The sequence below is a fragment of the Pseudoliparis swirei genome, chromosome 6, assembly GCF_029220125.1.
Source record: "Pseudoliparis swirei isolate HS2019 ecotype Mariana Trench chromosome 6, NWPU_hadal_v1, whole genome shotgun sequence".
Lineage (NCBI taxonomy): Eukaryota > Metazoa > Chordata > Actinopteri > Perciformes > Liparidae > Pseudoliparis > Pseudoliparis swirei.
In genome coordinates this window covers 23,333,303-23,355,973 of record NC_079393.1, presented here as the reverse complement: position 1 = coordinate 23,355,973, position 22,671 = coordinate 23,333,303, and the positions used below count along the sequence as shown (strand labels likewise).

Sequence of the window (22,671 nt, the reverse complement as noted above, 5' to 3'; positions counted from 1 at the left end):
CGTTGCTGCTCTCTTCAAAGCTTCAAATGCACTTTTTATGGTGCAAATAGCGAATAGATATCTTAAATCTCATACAACACCACTTCAAACAATCCTAAATATCCCTTGAAGTAAATGAATAACAACGCATATTTAAGCATATTTGACAGCGTTTGAATTGTTTTTATTACATCTAATGTTTAACGTTCCTACTGTTATTTACTCTCTTTGTGGTTATATTTATTTTCCTTCGATGTTTTCTTCCTCTGCCCTGTGACTCTTGTCTCTCTAGATTACAAGAGACTACACTTTTCTGGATTACATCCTCGGAGGGTGCCAGCTCATGTTTACAGTGAGTATAATATTAGCCTGCCTGTGTTTTTCTGCCTCTGCAATGAAGTCGTAATGAGATACATGTTTCTGCATGCCTTCCACTCGAAAACAGATGGAAACATTCAGATTTCTCTATTTTCATCTCCCGGGGTCACAGTGGGACCATGATCATTTACATACAGATAGGAAGCGTGTGAGGGACAGAATTAGAGAAGAGAAGAGCAATGGGAGGCAGAAAGACAACTGGAAAAAAATAAAACAGTGAAAGCACGAAATGTGTATTTTAAAATGGTGCAGCAGTCAAGTGCACGTTATGTCATTAGGCCCAACATTATTTCTCCCATAGATTTACAATGGGGAACAGACATCTGTAACTCTATATGTTTTTAGTTAGACTTCTTATACGAACACATGAAACGCTCTAATTTAAATAATTAGGTAGTTATTTCACTTCCTCTGCTCCTGTGTGAATGAGCCCGCAGAACGAGGTTGGACCGAGCGGCTGGCAGATTAATGAAAAGGTGAAAGAAAATGCGAGAGCTTGTCCTATTGAGCCCGTAGATACGAAAGATTGCCTGAAGATCGCAGTCATTTTATCTGAATTTTAAACTCAAAAGTAAAACCAATTTTCTTCATGCACAGCTGAGCAGCTTTCATCGCTCTCAGCCGTGGACTTACTTCACTGCTGGGTTTAAATAAGGATTTGACCAAATAGGCCAATGTTAATTTTAAAAAGTGTGTATTCCAATGTGTGTTGGTAGTTATTGACAGTGGTATTTACTCAGGACCTTGCTTGTCTGCAATGAGCTATACTTTCAGTGCAGTGGGAACATTTGCCTGTTCTAGTGGTGAGACGAGAACACTCGAGGCCGGATGGGAAGTCCTAAATCCTCGATGCACCCTCCTAATCTTTTGCCTTTTGTCACAGACCTGCAGCTCTTTCTCACACACACACACACACACACACACACTTAATTTGGTCTCAACACAGATACTTCCTCTCTCCTGCTTTAAACTCATTTACACACACACACACACACAAGCACACACACACAAACACGGGAGCACATACGATATCCTTGTCACATTCCTGCTTTCACGATCAACCACTACGACCACTTCACATGCCATTACCAGGAGTTTGGCAGCACCCAAATCCACACACAGTATCTTCTTCATACAGACATTTCATCACACGCGCCCCCTCGATTCATAGCGTAGGTGTGCGCACACACACGTGCACCTTCCCTGATCACACACACTGATTCAAACAAGTACACACGGCCTCACGCAGACGCTCAGTCACCGACGACATCTTCTCCTCTCGTAAACACTGTCACTTATGTGCATACATTTGACATAGAAACACATACAGTGAGGAGCCGGTGTGTAAAACAACACACGCACACGTGCAGAAAGAGCTGTTTCACACTGTTCAATCAGATTTAGCACGGCTCTAATCCTAATCTCCAGGAGGGGAAGTCTCTCCTCCGGGCTGTGGGAGCTGGAGGAGAGAGAGCACCGTTTCTCCGTTACACACTCCAGCACAAAGAGACAGCCTGCGACGGCCGACGGGCTGTTTGTGAAAGACAGAATTACGCTATTATTCGTATCTTGTGTTTGATATCATTCAGGGCTGCGTTGAGCGTGGCGCCCGTGTCCACGTGGATTCAAAGAGAACAAACGTTTCATGAATGAGGGAACAGAGAAGCATCCATGCAGCTGTTGACAGACAATGTCAGTCAACAACTGTGTGTCAGTTAAGACACATTGCTGCCCCCCCCCCCTCATCTATTCTGCCCTCCTTGTACTGCAGTGTTTCAGTTTATATATCATTCTCTCAGCAGAATTTATATAAATATTAGATCCGATAGTATTTTGTTTCCGTTTGAGTTGTTGTAAATATATAAGCTGACGGTGTGAAAGATATGTACATTTAGAGGGTGGGGTAGGTCTAAAGATGCTCTTGTGTTGCATTATGGGAATTGTAGGATCCAGTGTTTTTGAAACTTGTAGAATCTAGTGTTTTTGAAACTGCCTCTTGAGTCTTTGCTCGTCTCTCTAATTGATTGCAGTCACTTCTAATTTTTATGATTTTTTTATCAGAGATAAGTTACTGTCAATTAACTAATTTCCTGTTAATGTTTCACATTAAAATCCCACTACATAAGGAAGGGATTATGCCCTTTGAGCTACAGTTAGATGTGCATTGAAACCTGTGTGTCACTATGTAGAGTCAACTCCCTTTAATTAGTGGGTGAGAAGAGGAGTATTTATGTTCTGGCTTTACTATGTTGTTATACTGATTAAAGTAGTGCTGTGGGAATTAACAATAAATAGCTCCAACCAAACTGGATTTTAGAGACTATATGAGCATTAATACATTTAAAAACATTTCTTTATCTTCTTATTATGTGAAAACATACCATAAAGATGTTGGAAAGTATTTCTTCATTATCTGGATTTGTTGAGTTTGCACTAATAGCAAAGAAAAACAGGAGCAGATCAAAAGAAATCTGGGAATACATTTACTAAACCATGAGCAAATATACTTCAATGTCTTAAAATACTCGAACAATGAAATACATTTTAATTAGGAATAAAATCCCTTCTCCAATATCACGCTGTTTCAGACTCAACACGACACAGCTGAGAAACCCCAAATGTGATTGTGAGTAAGTCAATTATTTGACAGTAATTTGACAGAATCCTTCTCATTAATTTAATCCACAAACGTTTTCTGCCGTTTTGCTCCCTGAAATATACAGTAACGAGATGCTGCTCCGTCGCCCCCTCTTCCTTTTTAATTCTGATAACTTGCTTGTTGAAACTGTGTTTGTCGTGTTGTGTTTGGTCTATTTGTGTGTTGGTAATTACTAATAGCTTGAGGCGAGGAACAAGTTGGAAACACAATGGCGTCATCTCCCACTGTCAATTTCACAACCATCAAACTAATAATGTATGTCACCGGGGAGGTCCCTGGGGGGAAAAGGTCGCCATAGTTTATCTGCCATCGACCGTTAGATTCAACATATTTTCAGGTTCATCATCAGACAAAATTAATGGAGACCAGGAATAAAAAAGGAAAATCGCTGATAACAGGAATAAATAAAAAAAGACACATCTTCCTCAGCATGTAGTTCATTGTTATTCAATTAAATACAGTTTATTTTGTATAGCCCAACATCACAAATTTGCCTCGTAGGGCTTTACAATCTTCACACATACGACATCCCTGACCTTTGACCTCACATCAGATCAGGAAATACTCCGAAGAAATAGAACAAAAGTGAAGAAACCTTCAGGAGAGCAACAGAGGAGGATCCCTCTCCAGGATGGACAGAATAATAGATGTCATGTGACCAGAAGGAATCATTACAGAGTTACAACACATTCAATGAGTATGACACATCTTATGGATCAAGGGGTTAGCAACAACCACTATGGCCCGGCCCCGCTATCCAACGCGATGTGTCCTCGGGCAAGACACGTAACCCCCAAATTGCACCCGTAGCTATATGGTGTTGAACGTTAGTCCTGATGGGCAGGTGGCACCTTGCATGGTAGCTCCTCCCTTCAGTGTGTGAATGGGTGGATGATGTCATGTGAAGTAGTTTTGAACTTTGAGTGGTGGGAAGACGAGAAAAGTGATATTTACATACTGAAAAACAATAGAGTGTCATTGGTGTGCCGTAGAGTTTGTTGAACACGCCTAAGACAAGAGTCGTCTGCTACATGGAGCTATAGGACTAACACACTAAACCAAACATCTAACAGCACCCTCATTCTGGCACCCTGCATCTCTGTAGCCGTCACTCCTGCTACCCCTGCTGCTGTGTATGCTCTCTCTCTCTCTCTCTCTCTCTCTCTCTCTCCTCCTACAATTATTTTACTCGTTTGCCCGATATCCCCTCTCGGACTCAAACCTCCAGCCCCTTCTCTCTCTCGCCCTGCTTCTCCTTTTTCTCTTCCCTCGGTCGTTGTCATATAACCCTCCAAACCAAAAGAGAAAGAAGGAGACGATGTGGACCGTCTTTAAGCTGATAGAGGAAGGAGGCAGAGCTCTGGGTTCTTCTCAGCACACAGACCGATTCAGCGCCTGAGGAAAAGCTTGTCACTCCTAATCTCATATTATGTGAGGCCATGTGGCTCCATGTGTGTGTGTGTGTTCCTTTGAAGTTTGGGTTCATGCGTTCAAGGCGTCTGTGTGTTTGCATTTGTAGATTCAGTATGTGATCGCTGCATCGCCCTCTGGCCATCTGCGCTACAATATTTTCTTTTGTATCCGTCCTCAAAGGTTGTAAAATGAATTAAAACTAATTAATTCCTTGATTGTGTGACCTTTAGGATTACAATTGCAATGTGTTTAACACGTTTGAGGACTGCAGGTCGTGTAAATGTCAAAATTGCAAAAGCAACAACATGAATCACAATATCAACTAAATCTACCGATTGGCTGCACGTTTTTCATACTGTCATTGTTTTTCAAATCAGATTGTTAAGAATAGCTTGTGTGTGAGTTTTTCTGTGCCATTGAGAGGTTGTGCAACCATTGTCTGAACATGCAGTTGAACATGCAGAGCATCTCGTCATGGGATGTCAATAAACACAACACACAGTTTTCTACTTCCTCCAAAGTTCTGAGACTTTTATTTAGTTTATTTGGGCAAAGAGGGCGGAGCTTGATGTGAACTTGTCTGTGCTTATGTATTGTGTGCCGTTCTCACTGACTTCAGGCATTCAAACTGCAGTGGATTGCATTTTGTAATATATTTTTGTTCTGGAGACCCGGTTTTCAAATACTTTGTTTTCAAATGTTTATATGGGTAATTCAATAATTACATAGAAGTTTGACCCAACACAACTCCATGGTTGGAGAAAATACAAAATGTAAAAGTTGAATGAGGAGGAGGAGCTCCTGTATCTAGGATGATTAAGGGGGATGTTACGGCTGTAACAATCTACAGCTGCAGTTAGTTGTAGTTCAGTAGCTTTATATAATCCTCTTAAATGCATTTTCGAATATTATTTTCATGGCTTTTTATTTGAGGACTCAGCCTACGTAATGCACACACTCTGCCATGAGGCAGCCCCCTAGTTACCGATTGAGGCATCAATGACAGTAGCGTGTGTCACGTTGAGAGCAAACATTAAACTCCTCATCCCACATTTAGGGAGCGTACAGTTCAGTAGAGTTGAACAAAATGAAATATTAAAGCTGGGAATTTGCGTCGTGTCCAGATGAATGCTTTTGCCCTGTGGATTCCTATCAGAGGCGACCGCACAGAAGGAGAACAACACAACCCGTGTCATTGTTGTTTTATGTCAATAGAGAATCAACCATATATTCACCAACATTCCCTTATTGTAGGTGATTCTGCTTTGTAATGCGTATCGTGGAGAAGGAAATAAAGGAAGAGATTCACAGTTTCTTGAGCTAATTCAAATATGACATCACAGCAGGTTTCAAAGACGACTGAATCTGTCCCTTCTGTGCTTCCATAGGTCGGTATCGACTTCACGGCATCTAACGGGAACCCTCGAGAGCCGTCCTCCCTCCACTACATCAACCCGTTGGGCAGCAACGAGTACCTCACTGCCATTTTAGCCGTGGGACAAATCATACAGGACTATGACACGTGAGTATCTTCTTCTCTTGAAGGTAAAGAAAAAAGTGAGCAACAACACTGAATTGCAGCAGAAACAAAAGCACAGAAGTGTAGTTGCTCCAGCTCCTCTGGTAAAAGACGCCTGTCCAATCCTAGCCCTTGAATGCTGCAGAGGGCGGGTCTTAACAAGCTGGCACCCCCAGAGTACTTTACTACACTTATGATGAATCCGGGACTAATAAGGGTCATGCTTTTGTTAGCAGCGTGAACAAATCGCCTATTATTGTCTATTTATTGACTGTTTTTCAGAGTAACGTCCCAAGTTTGTGTCACTGAGAACAAACAGACGACCTCCAATAATTCATAGATGTTGATAGCTAAGATAATGTTCATGTATTCTTCTGCACGGGGTAGTTTGAAGAGCGATACAATCCGCCAAAGTCAAAAAGATAACTGAATTGTTGTGTATCCTTCAGTAAGAAGGTGCTTCTCTTAGTGAGAAGACATCTTTTCTGCCAGCTCTCAGCTAGTTATTCTGTAACTGTCTGTGAATTTGTTTCTTTGTGCACAAGGTAACAGGATCGGCTCTGCTGTCTCAATCCTGCTCATTGAATTGAGATGAAAAAGAAAAAGAAAAAAGGTTTAACTAACAATCTGTTGTCATGGTTTCATCCTCAGCGACAAAATGTTTCCTGCTCTGGGATTTGGAGCTCAACTCCCACCAGACTGGAAGGTATGTGTGTGTGTGTGTTTGCCTCTGTTGTTGTTGTTGTTGCTATTGTTTGTGTATATGCAAGTGTCCTAGACACAGATATGAGTGATACATATATGTACAGTGTGTGTGTGTGTGTGAGAGAGACAGAGAGAGGAGGAGGGGTTGTATGCAAACTCACACGCGCGCACACACACACACACAGATAAAACTGTAAGCAATATACATGCATATTCACATGATTACGCAACTGTCAACCCATCTGTGTTGCCATGGCACTGAGCTGATGAAAAGGACAAAGGAGAGAGAGCGGTACCGAGAGAGAGAGAGAGAGAGAGAGAGACAGAGAGACAGAGAGAGACAGAGAGACAGAGAGAGAGAGAGAGAATTTCTCAACAATATTCTCCAGTGTAGTGAAGAATAACATATTTTTGTTGTCTCCTCAGGTGTCACACGAATTTGCCATCAACTTTAACCCCACCAACCCGTTCTGTTCAGGTGAGTCAGTGTCACCGATACCATCGATGACCTCGCTGCTACTTCTGAAGATATCAATGTATGTACATGTACACTGTCTATGCAGACACAGACACTAAACACATTATATTTCACTGGAGTGCTGCTCCGTTAATGGGTTTCTTGTTTTCTTTCGGTGAGTTGCCTGAAATAAGGAGTGTGGTTAACACATTGTAGGGCGTTGTTTATGACATGAAATGCTCCAGTAGATATACCCCCTTTTTGTTAATTGTACTTGTCTTAAGGAAGGTGGTTCCTAGTAAATGGCTAAGTCAGACTTCTGGGGTTTCAGGGACATGAAATGGTATCACGCCGTACCTTTCCTCTGCTTCCAGCTTGGTGACGGTGACATTGAAGTCCTGTAACGGTGGAGCATTTAGCTTTAGCCTAACGAGCATTACAACGACTAGCTATTGAACTGTTGTTAAAAAAAGAGTTCTCAAAGTGTATTTTTTTGAGGGTATCTTACTGAACATAACATGTATTACACACTTGTGTTTGCCACAAAGCTTTTTTTTCTGCAATTATCCAAATCACATTATTGTCATCATGATAACTTCAGTGTTGCCTCCCAACATACGTGTATCATCCCTGCAGCCTTCTATATATGTGTGTCTTTAGAAAAGTGAATAGCAATGCAGCATTGTGTGTGACATTGTTGTATACACACTTGGCTTTTAACTGTTAGCAAGAACTATGTGACCCTTTGTTGTTTTCTGTTTTCAACTCTATTCTATTTATAACAGCACGAGCTGAAAACACTCTCCCTTATCTCAACTCCTTTTTGGCCCGCAGCTGTACATCTTCCTCGAGCACGCTGTTAACAGACAGGAGTTACTAAGCTGTTCTTTCCCTATGAGCATGTACACGAGTGTCTTCTTTGTCTAAACACATCCTGTCAGGCTCGTATTAAAATACCAGAACTGTTTGAGGGACTGAATTAAATTTTTTATTATAAGGATACTAGAATATAGTCCCGTGTTCTCAAGAAACATTCACATATAAGTGACTTTGTGGAAATAAATACAACAAGACAGAGAAAGAGGTAACACATCACTGCAAGAGTATACTTTGGTTTAACAAAGGATAGCACACCCCGTAAAAAACTACAAACATCTCCAGATCATGTGACAGCAGACTTGGCAATTTGTACATTTTTAAGAAGCGGTCAAAACGCTGTCTTCGGTTCTGTATTTTTTTCGTGAAATTTTCACAATAACTGCTGGATGGATTGCTATGACATTCTGTACACCTATTCTTCCTCACCTAATACATATTTTAAATTGTCACTTTAGTTTATTTTAGTTTGATTTAAACAGCATCCATCTTGATCTGTATTTTAGATTGTCCAGTACTTTTGTTGATGACCAAATACCTGCATAAGTAATGATGTTCCCTTCAGCCTGAGCTGAACCTTATGTTTAGTTATTGAGCAAATGAGGATGTTAACATATCAACGAATGTGGCGAACGTGGTCAACATCGTACTGTCTCACAAAGCTGCTCGCAGTCTTAACCCTCCTGTCGCCTTCGGGTCAATTTGACCCGATTCAATGTTTAATGTCGGTGTTCTTTCGGGAGTCAACAAACAAACATAAAGTACCTCACACTTAAACTTGGAAAACAATATTAATTCTAATAATTTTCTGGAGATTTTAATAGCTGGGGTCATATTGACCTCAAGGGTAAAATATGTTTGTAAATATAAAGGTAACAGGAGGGTTAAACATTGAATCGGTCATATTGACCCGAAGGCGACAGGAGGGTGAAACATTGAATCGGGTCAAATTGACCCGAAGGCAACACAAGGGTTAAGGCCACTCAGCAACAACACACTGGAACTAACATTCCCTCTCCTACTACATATTTGTAAATCGTCAGTATCTTGCAACTTGTTTTGAAGAACAGTGCATCAGTTAACGCAACATTAGCATTTGAAACGTGCAAATTTGTTAATTACCAAACGCACGACTTCAGTACCGACTGCTGAGAGCCCGACTGTGAGACCCAGAGGGAAATTGCGCAACGCATATTTTAGCCTGCCGGAGAGGATCTGTTTGTATCTTTCAAATACATGTATGTCGTTATTAAAACATGTGCCTACACAAACACCCTTTCCTTTTACGGTCAGCTGCTCCTCTACAAACTACGTCAGAGTGCATTTCGGCTCATCTTTTCTTGGAAAGAAATTCCGCCTCCAGGGCACGCTAAAGTTAAAAAGTTACGAAAGAAAACAATACAACCTGATTTGAAAGACTTTAGTCTCAAAGTGCTGCTATAACTGCCGTATTCAGCCGGTTTAATTATAAATAGAGAGTAATAAATGAAGAAAATACAACTTTTAGATCATGAAACCTGTGTATAAGCTACAATGTGCTCTTCCGAGTTCCCTTCATGAATATACAAAACAACATGCAGGTGACAAATGGACTCATTCACACCTTCACCTGTCTGGTTCTTTAAGCTGATTGAAGTCTGGCGCCTCTGATAAGAAACAAGGATTTGTATTCGCTGCTGAGAAAATATCTCACTTGAGATGTGACAAAGACATTTTTCCATTTTCCTCCCCCGCTCGCTGCCTCTCTCCCGCCCTCTTCCTTTCTCATCTGTCTTAAATTCAAGGTTTGTTGAAATGTGTATCTCTCTTTCTGTGAGCAGGTGTGGAGGGTATAGCCCAGGCCTACTCCGCCTGCCTCCCTCACATCCGCTTCTACGGCCCAACAAACTTTGCTCCAATCATCAGCCACGTGGCACGTTTTGCTGCCCAGGCCCTTCAACAGGAGAACGCAGCGGTAGGTGGCCACAACATACGTATTCATCGTATCTATCAATCTATGGTTCATTCATTTAATCTGATGCCAATCCTGCCAACATACTGTACGCACAAGCTGTGAGTGCATGGTCGCAAATGGACAAAGGTTGAGCGAGCTTCATGAGAATGTCTCTATTCCCCTTTCCACTCCTGTTTGTAGCCTCACTGAATGTCTGTCTTTTGATTGGTACGTCTGACGTATCGGGTCTCAGCCGTCTTGATAGATTACCATTTTATGGAGACGTGCATGTTCCCAAGAGAGATACATCCTGATGATTTTGGTGACTTTCCCTCTAACTCCACCAGGAAGTTCACCTTTTTGTTTTCATTATGAACACTGCTGTGTGGAATGCCATGACATTTGGTTTGGATATACACCCCCCTCCCCCCCTCCCTCCCTCAAGATGACTTGTAATAATGTTCCCGGTCCTTGCATTTACTGTGACAGTAATCATTTAGTTATTTGGTCTATTAAATGTAAACCAAATACATTTGAGTAAATAAATCAGAAAATATTCACAGTTAAGCAGCTGGAATTCAACACAAAAAAATAAAAATTACACACACCAATTAATCAATAATCCTAAAAGTTGCAGATTCATGTATTGGTCGACCACATATCAGTTGTTGTTGTTGTGTATTTTATTCAGTCAATCATTGCAATACAATACAATATTATTCTATATAATATAGAAAACAGAAAGACTGAAAACATTATAGGAAGAAACAAAAATGCAGATATATTCCTATCCTAAATTATTATTATCAAATAAATCAGATACTTAAAATAAATAAATGGTTAATGGTTGCAGCTCTAATAATGTGCAGCCTTACGGTTTTGTAATAATTTCTCACTCAGTCTTTGGGGTTTGAAGATATTAAAAGGTGTTTTTGATTCTTTTGAGAGTGACTGATACCTGATTTCATGAATGCCTCTTCTAACTTCACACATACACAGCACAGTGTGTCTGACTGGGGAAATATCGTAGCATTCATCCTATTCTCAAACTCTTCTTTTTCTCTTGAAAGTTATGTTTCCCCCCCGCTCTCGTCGCTCAGAGACGACCGCTCCGCTCCTCGTGAGCGACGACTTGACAGCCAACAGATTGTATAATGCTCCACCACCCGCTTTCATTTCATCCCATCACAGGATTCTCCACCCTTCTCAGCACTATCAAACAACTATTAAAGGTCTACCTGTTCCCTCCACTTATGTCATCTCTTTTATCCTCTTCTTACTTTGTGATCAGCTTTTTCCTTCATCCTGTCTGAAGGCCACTTTCAAATGAGCGATTTGGAGATTCCCATCATACTCTCACTGCCACCCGAGCATTTCCCCTGAGGATTCTGTGCGGTGACATTTTCCTCTGTTCCTTCATCCCCGCTCTCTGTGGCTGGTTGTGGTTTAGACTTCTATGTTTCTGTGTTGTTTCCAGCGTAACATCCTGTCACCTCAAAGGCAGCATCAGGACACCGACGTCTCTTCTTTGCCTTTGAAGACGTCCTTTGTCTCTGTAATCCTTCACTGTCAATGCTTCACAGACCAACGTTTGAACATATCGATTCTATTGATAATTCAACACAAACATACACTAAACAGTTACATTTACTCACCGGTGGTAGCGGGGAAGTAGTGAGCAGTGAGTGGCTGTCGGTGTCTGTTTGTACTAATAATGTATCCAGTCTGATGGCTGACTGGACACAGGAGTGAGTTCCGTTGCCTCCGAGTTCGGTCATATTGACCCGAGTCCAAGGGACCAGGGCGACAGACTGTCGTGACAACTTCTGTCCTCTCTTCTTCGACATCACACCTCTTTTCAGCTGAGACACTGAACAGGCCTTTCACACATTTTCGGGCTAAGCAGCATGACAGTAGAGCATCCTCCATCTCATGTCCTCTATTTTGAGTTTCCCTCCTCTCCAACCACTCATGTGGTGGACTCTTCCCTGCTAATGGCGTAGCTCTACGGAGGACAATGTCCATCTACTGGATGGGTTGCCATGACACCTGCTAAACTAAGATGATACGTAAGATGAGCATGTTCAACAGCATAGCACTGTCATTGAGAGCCTGTTGGCACGCTTAGCGAAGCCTTTAGCCCTGGTGTGGCCACATGTTGCCTCACAGGGGCACCGTCGTGACTCTAGACCACAAGTGTCAAACACAAGGCCCGCGGGCCGCCGCATCATTTTATGTGGCCCCTGACGGCATGAAAGACATGCGATCACCTTTTCTTAAAGAAATTGAAGAAACATTTCCCTTGCTTTTATTTTGAAGGTTTCAAATTAAATGGATTAACATTGTATTATAATATTTCTACACTCAAATAAACAATAATCAAATGCAAAGAGAGGAGTTTATAAAGTGTTTCCGGCTCTTTAAGAGGGCAGCCATGATGCTGATGTGGCCCACGGTGAAAATGAGTTAGACTCTTAAGCTACATTCACATGTTGAGAAAATCTTGCAGAGGCAAAGAGCAGGTATGATAATGTCATCGAAAAGTACGCAGGGAAACTGCCTTACGTGTTTCTAGGCAACGACAACATTTCCAGTTGTTATCTCATTGGTTAATACTTTGAAAAAGGTCAACAGCATCAAAGGTCCTCATTGAACTTTGAGGCAATTTGTCCCTTTAGAAAAACAACGGCACAGCCAGTGACTTTACCACTGATCACACAAGGGTGTCTTTAGTCTTGTTTTGACGACCTGCAGCTATGACTGAACAAGACTCGTTTGATTCTAGCAGCGTTGTAATCCCTGCTGGTCCGATGTCGTGGTCCTTTTGCATCGGTGGGATTCGTGTTTACAGCTGTACGTCACAGATGTGACGAGTGGCACACCTGTCACCTCTTCACTTCAGAAGAAGCACATCACAGCTCAGCCTGTTGGATCTGAGCGTAGTTTAAGTCAAAACTTCTGGATTTCAGCATGATGCGTTTCCTTTTGCTGTTGTACAACAAATACAAACGGAGAACCAGCCTCAGGCGCTGTCTCACAGCCAAGAAGGTTTTCTGTTTTTTGGTAGCATTTCTTGGTAAGAAGTCGTACAGTTTTCCTCGGGGCTGTGACCTATGCAGCATTCTCAATGAAATGAAGTCTCAAATGAGCAACAGGCCCTTCACTCAGCCGGCTTATGACAGGTCGTAGCAGGGTGAGCACCGATGTAAATGAGAAAATTAATTATGGTTCTGTTAAAGTCTCCTTACTGTCACCGTCCTTCCAGTGAGCCAGCATGCACAATAACAGGGCCATAATTAATGTTAATAATTACACTTGTGTTTACCCTGCAATGACGTGTTTGTAGCGCCGCCTCATGTGCTCGTCTGGACTGGCTGTTTTACCAGCTGAAGTCCACCGACTAGCTGTATATATATAAACCATGTATTTGCATTTAGGCTACAGTAAATTGTTCGTAATTGAGTAGTGATGATCTATTTTTCCCCTCTTTGAAACTTCAAATGATGTCACTGAAAGCACAGATGTCCCAGTTTTCCACTTGCACTTAAATACAGCATGTTGTTAGTATTTGTGTAGATTGGACGCACTTTTTATTCAATGATCCTGGAAATCACATTAGTCCCTGTTGAGACTTTATGAAGTTTAAAGTCCATAACAGTACATTGATAGAATCTAGTTACGCCAGTTTATCTATTTTCCAATTGCATGTTTCTATTTCAGAGCTAGCAATGCAAAAATAAACAGAAGTAGTCGTTCTGTAGTAAAAAGCATCAACACTTTAATCAAAGCAGGCTGTGCTGAAGCCTGTGCCCGTCCACCATTCAGTTCCGTTCAATTCATTTCCATATTTCAGACGGCGTGCCCACATTGGAGCTACAACAAGACAACTGGTTTTAAACAGTGGTCTCGCATCGTGTTGCTGACTCAGGTTAAATTACCTGTGTGATGATTCAATATGTTACCATTTGAGTTTTTCATTCAAAAAGAAATGCACAGATGTGTGTGTCACTTGGCTGGAGCGGCGGATCTCCCATCTATCTGAACATGGTCCATATTGTCTTCTTGTACTGTATTCAGTCTCCTTCCTAAATCAGAAGAGAGTGCCGTGGCTGGGTATCATTATACTCCCACGGTGCTTTTTGTCCCTAATTGTATCCTGTCACCCTGCGGAGAACAAACACAAGAGCAAAACATACAAAGGATTGAACTCGTCCGTGTGTTGTGTGCCAGAATCCTTTTGTTTCTGTAAAGAAATGATTGCAGGCCCTTTTCTTGTTTTATATTACAGTGAGTTCAAACAGGGGTGGAACATAGGAGCGAGTGACACACAATGAGATCTGACAGCCACGGCAGAAGTGTGTGTGGACCACATACTGGGGTGGTGGTGTTAGACAGGTGTGCATGCGTGTGTGTGTGTGTGTGTGTGTGTGTGTGTGTGTGTGTGTGTGTGCGTGTTGGGGTAAGGAGTTGGGTAGGTAGGCTGCAGAAATCAGCTGCACTAATAAAAACGATTCAAGCCCTTCTTACAGGTGACACATTTAAATATTGTTTGATACATTTAAATAAATCAATTACAAAACGAAGATATCTATATTGAATGGGTGTAACACAAAATGTAGGAATACTTTCATTTCTTAGATTTATTTAGGTTACACTCACAAAAACGATTCAAGCCCTTTTTAGAGGGGACACATTTAAATATTGTTTGATACATTTAAATAAATCAATTCCAAAAATAGATATTTATATTTAATGGGTGTAACACAAAATGTAGGAATACTTTCATTTATTAGATTTATTTAGGTTAGATGGTGTGCATATCAACTTAAAATAAATGTGTTTCATTGGGGACTACCCTTTGTGCATGCGCCTTCTGAAAATCAGTTGTTTGCATGAGGTGAAGACACTTTCAGGGCTGTACGGTGGTGTAGTGGCTAGCACTGTCGCCTCACAGCCAGAGGTCCGTGGGTTTAATTCCCAGTCGGGGCGTTCCTTCTGTGTGGAGTTTGCATGTTTTGTTAGTTAGTTAGTTTATATTTTGAGTTGGACAAACACAAATTCATTTAATTTAATGAATATAGTTATTTTATTTTAGATGTATTTGATACAAATGAGTTGGACTAACTTAATTACATTTTATTGCACTGATGTGATAAATTTGAGTTGGAGTTGCATTTAATTATTGGATGGAAAACCTGCCAACAATTTAATTGAGTTCATCCAATGAGTCATTTCTTTGAGTGTGCTGCTCTGCCTCAATCTTCCTGTTCCTCAAATAATGAGAGAACCTGCCATGGTAGACTGTGACTACTAACACACACACACACCGGCTGCAGGCCAGTGCAGTGTGTGCGTGTCCCAGTGTGTGAGCGACCCTGTCGATCTGTGTTATAATGATTCTCTAATGAGCGCTGCTGTTAGCACATTAAAGAGACAGGCTTCAGAGACATCCCTCTGTGTGTGTGTGCGCGTGTCTGTGTGCAACTGCATGTGTGTGTTTGATTTGAATTTGATTTTGTTCAGATTAAAGTCAGTGTGTGTCTTCATGTTGGTTGTTATTACCGGGATAACAATTTGCATTCAAGTTCGCAAAACCGATGCACGTTCTTTGTGCATGTATGAATGTGTGTGTGTGTGTGTGTGTGTGTGTGTGTCCACATATGAGATAAGACAATATGATAGCTCAAAACAAGTTATAACTATTTACTCTAAATGGCATAAGACGTGTCTGATCAATATCGATATGCTGTATTGGCTCACTCAGCAGTAATGTCAGATCCTCTTCCTGAAGGTGAATGGAGATCAGAACCCAAAACTACCTGTTCAGTCTGATCACACTTATGCCTCCACCCAACCTCCACCTCATCTGGCAGTTTGTGTTGTTGATTTAACAAAGATTTGATGTTGTTTTATTCTTCAGATTTAGTGCCGGGTCATCATCATTTTCTTGGTGTTTTCAAGGCAGCCGTCAGACAAAAGTGATAAAGAGTCACCTACACACGATGCAAAGTCAATGGAGAGAGATTAATTGTTATCACTGCAGTGTGGGCGGGACTTATTCACGCTCTGTCTCTACACTGGTAGATAGCTGTCTAGCCTACTCACTTCAGGCCTCTGGTGTCGGCGATGAAATTGGTTTTCACTTTTTGTTTTCACTGTTGCTTTGAATGGAAACTCTTTTTGCCTCATAGCGTGTTGGGATTGATACCGGTAATAAAGGATTCAATTCAATTCAGTTTATTTTATATAGCCCAATATCACAAATTCTCCTCAGAGGGCTTTAGAATCTGTACACATAGACATCCCTGACCTTTGACCTCACAACGGATCAGGAAAAAATCCCCCAAAAATAGAAGAAAAAAAACATTTACAGGGAAAAAATGAATAAACCTTCAGGAGAGCAACAGAGGAGGATCCCTCTCCAGGATGGACAGAACAATAGATGTCATGTGACCAGAAGGCACATTACAGAGTTACAACACATTCAATGAGTATGACAGAGTTTATGAATAGTTACACATAGTATGAAAAGGACATGTGTGAAATGATGTAGTGCCTCCTGTAGTCCACAATATAAACACACACACACACACACACACACACTGTATCCTTGTTCTGTCTGTGTGTGTTGGATGTCTAAGTTTCTAAGTAGCTTGTTTAAACTTGTCACCTCGTAACAACTTTTAAACAATGCTATGTAGCATTTGTAGCTCGTAGTATTTTGCTGCCACAAGTGGACACAAATGAATGTGGGTTAAACAATGAATCTGCCTGTCTGTATGTTGGCATGTCCTAAGTATATTTCAATAATATGATATAATCTACACTTGGCGGGTGTGTTGATGGGGACCCAATGAGCCATTTGGGCAGTCGAGTCAATGTCTGAATGCAATAACAAATATTGATGGTTGCTTAAAAAAAGAAAGAAGCTCCTTCTTTCCTATTGTAACGTAATTCAGAATTGACAGCCTGGAAGAGCTTATACAATACTACGAGTCTGCTATAGTTCTCTCCTTTAGGGAGACGTTTATTCACTGATCAAAAGCAAAGTACAAATGCTCACCTGCGATTGCAATCACACGGGGAGCTCTCCTCAACACACCTGTCTAGCCCCAGGAACCCACGCTTCTCCCCAGCCCATCAAGATTCCATCCCTTCCCCCCAGATCTCGTCACAGGAGCATATCCCATCCCTCTTACCCCCGGGTGGGGGCTGTCTGTTGGCCGTGCGTCCCTCTTGGTATGTGTAAATATTGATAACAAGTGTGAATGTTGAATACGGTCAGGCGTGTAGCTGCCCTTGAGCTGCAGACACAATATCTCTGTCTCCTCACAGGCAAAGTGCCGTCTCTTCTGATGTTTTGCCGGAACCTAGACATTACGGTCCCTTCAATAAATCAGATTAATATTAACAATCCCCATTTTTACATAATTCATTATGTAACTCAATTTTAATATAAATCTAGAAGAACTGGCTCGATCAGTGACATGGTGGAGATCTGCACATTATAAGTAGAAATAGGTGAAATTAAATCAGTACAGAGTGGAAATCTCTAACAACAATAAGACTAAATAAGTGTAGTGTGATATCAGTACAGAGTGGAAATCTCAACATTATAAGTAGAAATAGGTGTAGTGTGCTATCCAAAAACTTGATAGATCTCATAAGAAGCTAAGCTGAACCCTCTTATATCCAGGATCTTTTATATTCCTCGTACTAGAGAACCGTTGTCTCCAGGTATTTGTAACCCTCTTCTTTCTACTGGATATTCCTCTGAGCACATAGTCTGCTAATACAAAAACAGTATGAAAAAAACTCCCTATCAGGACAGTCTCCCGCCTCTTTAAGTGTGTGCTTGTGTGTACTATATGGGATATGATCAAACCTTCGCAAGTTATGTGTACAGGAAGGGAGCGTCCAATTCGGTTTCTTCCTCGGATCCGTCGCCGTTGATACTTATCTGCTCACCATCGTCCCCATCCTCTCCATTAGTTCTCGTCACTCAGTGTGACCCCTGTCTCAGTCCACACTGGTTACTTTAAGGAATGTGGAGGTTTCTTGCTGACGTCTCCCCCCTCGTCTCTCTTATCGTTATTGTGTCTGAGCCTCCTGGTCCTCTCTGCAGTCTCCTCTCTCCAGTCTCCTCTCTAACGGTTAAGACTGGAGCAACACAAGGCCGCTGGGTCTATCTCTGTCTGGCGTTGTTGACCCTTGTCTGAGGGAGAGAGCTGTGTGTGCCCTCTCAATCATCTTTGTAGATGTAATTTAAGCCTAATATAACACAATGTAAAAGTTTAATACCCCCTATGTATATATGTTGTGGAAGCACACAATTTGAAACATTTTAACCAGCACATTCCCCCCTTGGGAGACAGAGGTCTCTCACCAGACAGAACATGTTGTTGCTCCTGTGACTCTTCTGGTTCATGTACTTTGCGTACAGCAGGAACCGCTCATGCATCAGGTTACTAGCACCTGGTGGATGAATGCATGAGCTGCTGCAGGTCTTCTTTGGGGTCGGGTCCTTTGGGGTGTTATTGCTTATATCTTGTTATCCATTATTATCACATCACATAAGTAAACAGAAATGCCCTTTTATAAGGGTTACACTCTACTAATGTCACTTAAGGCAACTCGACTAGTCAATGGCAGAATATGCTGTTTTTCTCAGGTTATTAGACCTGATAAGAAATGCAAGCCCCAACAATATTAGGTTATAAAACACATTTATCACAATCGCAGGGTTCTCTAGAGCCACCCTGATGAACCAACCTCATCGCAGGTCAATCTGACCGTTAGTCCGATAATGGCTGTTACCTCCTATTGCTAGGGACCACGTCTTCTTCTTGGGGTTCCATGAGACGGGCATTGTTCTTTCAGCTGGGCTCTCCATATCGTTCTCTCCTTTCTGTGAGTGTGAAGGTCATCCCCCTCTCCAGCTCCCTCAGCCGTCTGCTGGTGTTCTGGTGTGGATTGGCCACGCCTTGCTTCTCCTCTCCTCTGTGGCCGGCAGGGCTTTGCCGTGATGGTCTCCTGCCCTCTCCTGCCCTCTGGCCTTCCTTCAGGTGCTGCTGCATTGGTGCAGTGTGTGATGTGGTTCCAGTGTGGTTTCTCTCCACTGCGGTGGGCGTGGTCAGTCCCATCAGGTGGGGTCCAGTCTGGCGTGGCTCATCCCCCTTCCTCGGATGGACCTCCTCCTCCTGTGGGTCTGGTCCGACGTGCTTCTCCTCCGTGGCTCCTTCCACCTGTGGAAACAGTGCTTCCTGCCTACCTGCCGCTCCCTGGAAATAGCTTCGTATTTCTTTGGCTAAGAGCTCCCACGGGGACCTTTATGAGGTCTCCCTGGTACGGTACGGGCCGAGGCCGTCCGGTCAGCCTCTCATGGGGAGTTAACTGTGTACTACGGTTAGTTTGTATTCTCATGCTCGTTAATGCCCACGGCAGAGCCGTCAGCCAGTCCATTCTAGTCTCCCTGCAGATTTTGGCTAGCTTTGCTTTCAGTGTACCACTAGCTCTCTCTCTCTCTACCAGTCCCTGGGACTGGGCATGATACCCCCAACCTAACCTCTGTTTGACCCTCAATGACAGACATATTTATTCATTATCGTGTTGTCAAAAAACACAACAAATTACTCACCTGACAAAATCAAGACTGGTTGCTGTTCCGGCTTCTCAGTGGTGGACCGAGCTCCTCACTGACATCAGGACAGCAGAAAGTCTCTATATCCTCCGCCGGAACCTAAAAGACACACTTTTCCAACAATACCTTGGATAAAAACAGATTAGCACTTCTTATCAGAACTGATTATTGGACTTACTTCTCTGGTTAGAAACTAAGCTCCAGTTATAGCCTCAGCTTTGGCTGCTGGGCGGCTTCCCCCCCTCTGCTGAATCTGTCAATCACCACCAACACATATTGTTTTGCTTACCGGTCTGATTATATCAATGAAATCAAATAACACTATGGCTGTCTTGGAGCTGGAATATGGCCTATCGGAGCGATGTGCGACTTTCTCATGTCGTGCTCCGCAACTTACGCCTGATCGCACAGGATTGTTGACTGTGGGTAACCCGCATCGAGACCACCAGGTAGCCTGCAAAGCCTCCACCACCTCCCCCTGGCTCCATGGAAATCACCATGAGCCACCAAAACCAACTGAGGAAGGAGTGAAACAGGTGCTACCACCAACCCGTATGAGACCGGACCCCCCTGTTAACCTTAACTGCTCCTCTTGAGAGGCAGTCGACTTAACCTCCACGAGAGCCCTCATGGAGGCTGCAGGATCAATGTCCTCACTCCCTTCACGGAGTGTTCATGAACATCTCCTGCCTGATACATCACAATACAATACAATACAATACAAAATCAAAAGAAGTACCGTGAGCGGCACATTTAACAACATCATGGGGTGCAAAAGCTCTAATAAGTCATTAGCTGTCCTTGCATTCCTGTCGGTCATGTCAAGTTGTTGAAATGCACATAGTTGAGACAGTCCACATTCTGATTCTAAACCTACTGCTATCTGATCTATTGGTCTGTACTTGTCTGGCCCTCCTCTGCGTACTCTGGCGTCAACATAGATTGTCGAGCCAGCTTCTAGGTCAAAAACAACCTTTTCTTTCTGTCCTTTTATCTTCCTCTCTCTCTCACTGTCTAAAACACATGTTAAGTCGCTCCCTTCCCCCTTTTGAAATAGGATGGAATTCCTAAATCCATCTTTTTCAATAATACTACTAATAAGCGGTCAACCTCTAGAAGAAAACAGAGAAAAAAATAAAAAATGCATGCGTCTGTCAAATGAATGCAGGAGAACCATGTCTTATCTGAACTCACAGCATCATCATTGTGCTTGGTTAAGGAATGTCATAATACGTCGGCATAATTAGTAAAGAACGGGTTACAAATTTATTTATTGGCCCCAAATCAAGGCCCATTTTCAAGGGTTTAGGAAATTAATTAATTAATGTATTCCAGGGAGCCCTCGTCCTCTCCAGTACACCTGCCTATAACAGCCATTCTATGGTTTAAAAAAATATATATCCACAGTCTGTTCCATCCTTAAGGGATGCTGGCGACGATTAAATTGGAATCGTACGCGGTTTTAACTCTATCTCTATGGGAGCTATCGGAATCAGTCACACATCAGTTCACCCTTCAGTCCTAAAAGTGTCTTGAAATAAGTTAAGCATGTTGTCAGTGTCCCCATGATCAGTGTTCTCTCTCCTATGTGTGCGGCTAAGCATGTGTCTAAGCATGTGTCTCTAATATGCCAGAGCAGCCTATTACTCATTAATAATAGAAAAAAATAAAAACAACCCCAGGTTTCTCTTCAGCACTGTAGCCAGGCTGACAGAGAGTCACAGCTCTGTGGAGCCGAGCATTCCTATAAACCTTAGTGGTAATGACTTTATGAACTTCTTTAATGAAAAGATTTTAACTATTAGGGACAAGATTAATAATCTCTTGCCCATAACCAGTGCCAATCTGTCCTCAAGTGGAATGGCCTTGAAAACCGCTGTATGCCCTTGTGTATATTTGAGGATTTTCTCCTATCAACCGTGACCAATTATTTTCAACGGTTTCTACTTGAACACGTCTACCTGTCTCTTGGACCCCATCCCGACGAGGCTGCTTAAAGACGTTTGCCTTTAATTGGCGGCTCTCTATTAGATATTATCAATGTGTCTCTGCTAACAGGCCACGTACCACACTCCTTCAAGGTGGCTGTTATTAAACCTCTCCTGAAGAAGCCCACTCTGGATCCAGAGGTATTGGCTAACTACAGACCGATCTCTAACCTCCCTTCCTCTCCAAGATCCTTGAGAAAGTGGTCGCAAAATCAGTTGTGACTTTCTACATCATAATAGTTTATTTGAGAAATTTCAATCAGGATTTAGAAAACACCACAGCACCGAGACGGCACTGGTGAAAATTACAAATGACCTTCTCTGTCCTGGTCTTGTTAGACCTTAGTGCTGCATTCGACACCATTGACCATGACATCCTGTTACAGAGACTGGAGCAGTCGATTGGCATTTCAGGCATGGCACTAATTTGGTTTAAATCCTATTTATCAGATCGATCTCAGTTTGTATTTGTAAACGATGACGCCTCGATAACCACCAACGTTAATCACGGAGTTCCACAAGGTTCTGTGCTTGGACCAATTTTATTTACCTTATACATGCTTCCTTTGGGCAATATTATCAGGAAACACTCCATAAACTTTCATTGTTATGCAGATGACACTCAACTATATTTATCGATAAAACCAGAGGAGAGCAACCAACTCTGTAAAATTCAAGCATGTCTTAAAGACATAAAACATGGATGACCTGCAACTTCTTGATGTTAAACTCAGACAAAACGAAGTAATTTTAATCGGCCTGAGCACCTCAGAGATCAATTATCTGGTGATGTGGATTCTTTAGACGGCATTGCCCTGGCATCCAACACCACTGTAAAGAATCTTGGCGTTATCTTTGATCGGGACTTGTCCTTTAACTCCCGTAAAGCAAATCTCAAGGACTGCATTCTTTCATCTACGTAATATTTCAAAATCAGGCACATCTTGTCTCAAAAAGATGCAGAAAAATTGGTTCACGCTGCTCACTTCGAGACTGGATTACTGCAACTCCTTATTAGCAGGCTGCTCTAATAAATCTCTTAGGTCTCCAGTTGATCCAGAATGCTGCAGCTCGTGTTCTCACTAAAACTAAGAAAAGAGATCACATCACTCCTGCACTAGCTG

The 22,671-nt window shown here is 42.2% G+C and overlaps 1 protein-coding gene and 1 long non-coding RNA gene across 2 annotated transcripts in view; one reads left to right on the top strand and one right to left on the bottom strand.

Annotated features, from left to right (window-relative positions):
- cpne2 (copine II) overlaps positions 1 to 22,671 on the top strand; it is a 50,830-nt gene that overhangs the window by 17,078 nt on the left and 11,081 nt on the right. Inside the window, exons 9-13 of the mRNA XM_056416494.1 lie at positions 272 to 331; positions 5,818 to 5,951; positions 6,600 to 6,654; positions 7,080 to 7,131; positions 9,807 to 9,940. Coding sequence (XP_056272469.1) covers positions 272 to 331; positions 5,818 to 5,951; positions 6,600 to 6,654; positions 7,080 to 7,131; positions 9,807 to 9,940 — 435 coding nt within the window. The remainder of the gene's footprint in view (positions 1 to 271; positions 332 to 5,817; positions 5,952 to 6,599; positions 6,655 to 7,079; positions 7,132 to 9,806; positions 9,941 to 22,671) is intronic.
- Positions 16,921 to 21,174, bottom strand: LOC130195156 (uncharacterized). Its single transcript, XR_008832024.1, has 2 exons — positions 19,557 to 21,174; positions 16,921 to 19,164 (listed from the first exon to the last, which is right to left on the bottom strand). It is a non-coding gene; the product is annotated as an uncharacterized LOC130195156 (long non-coding RNA).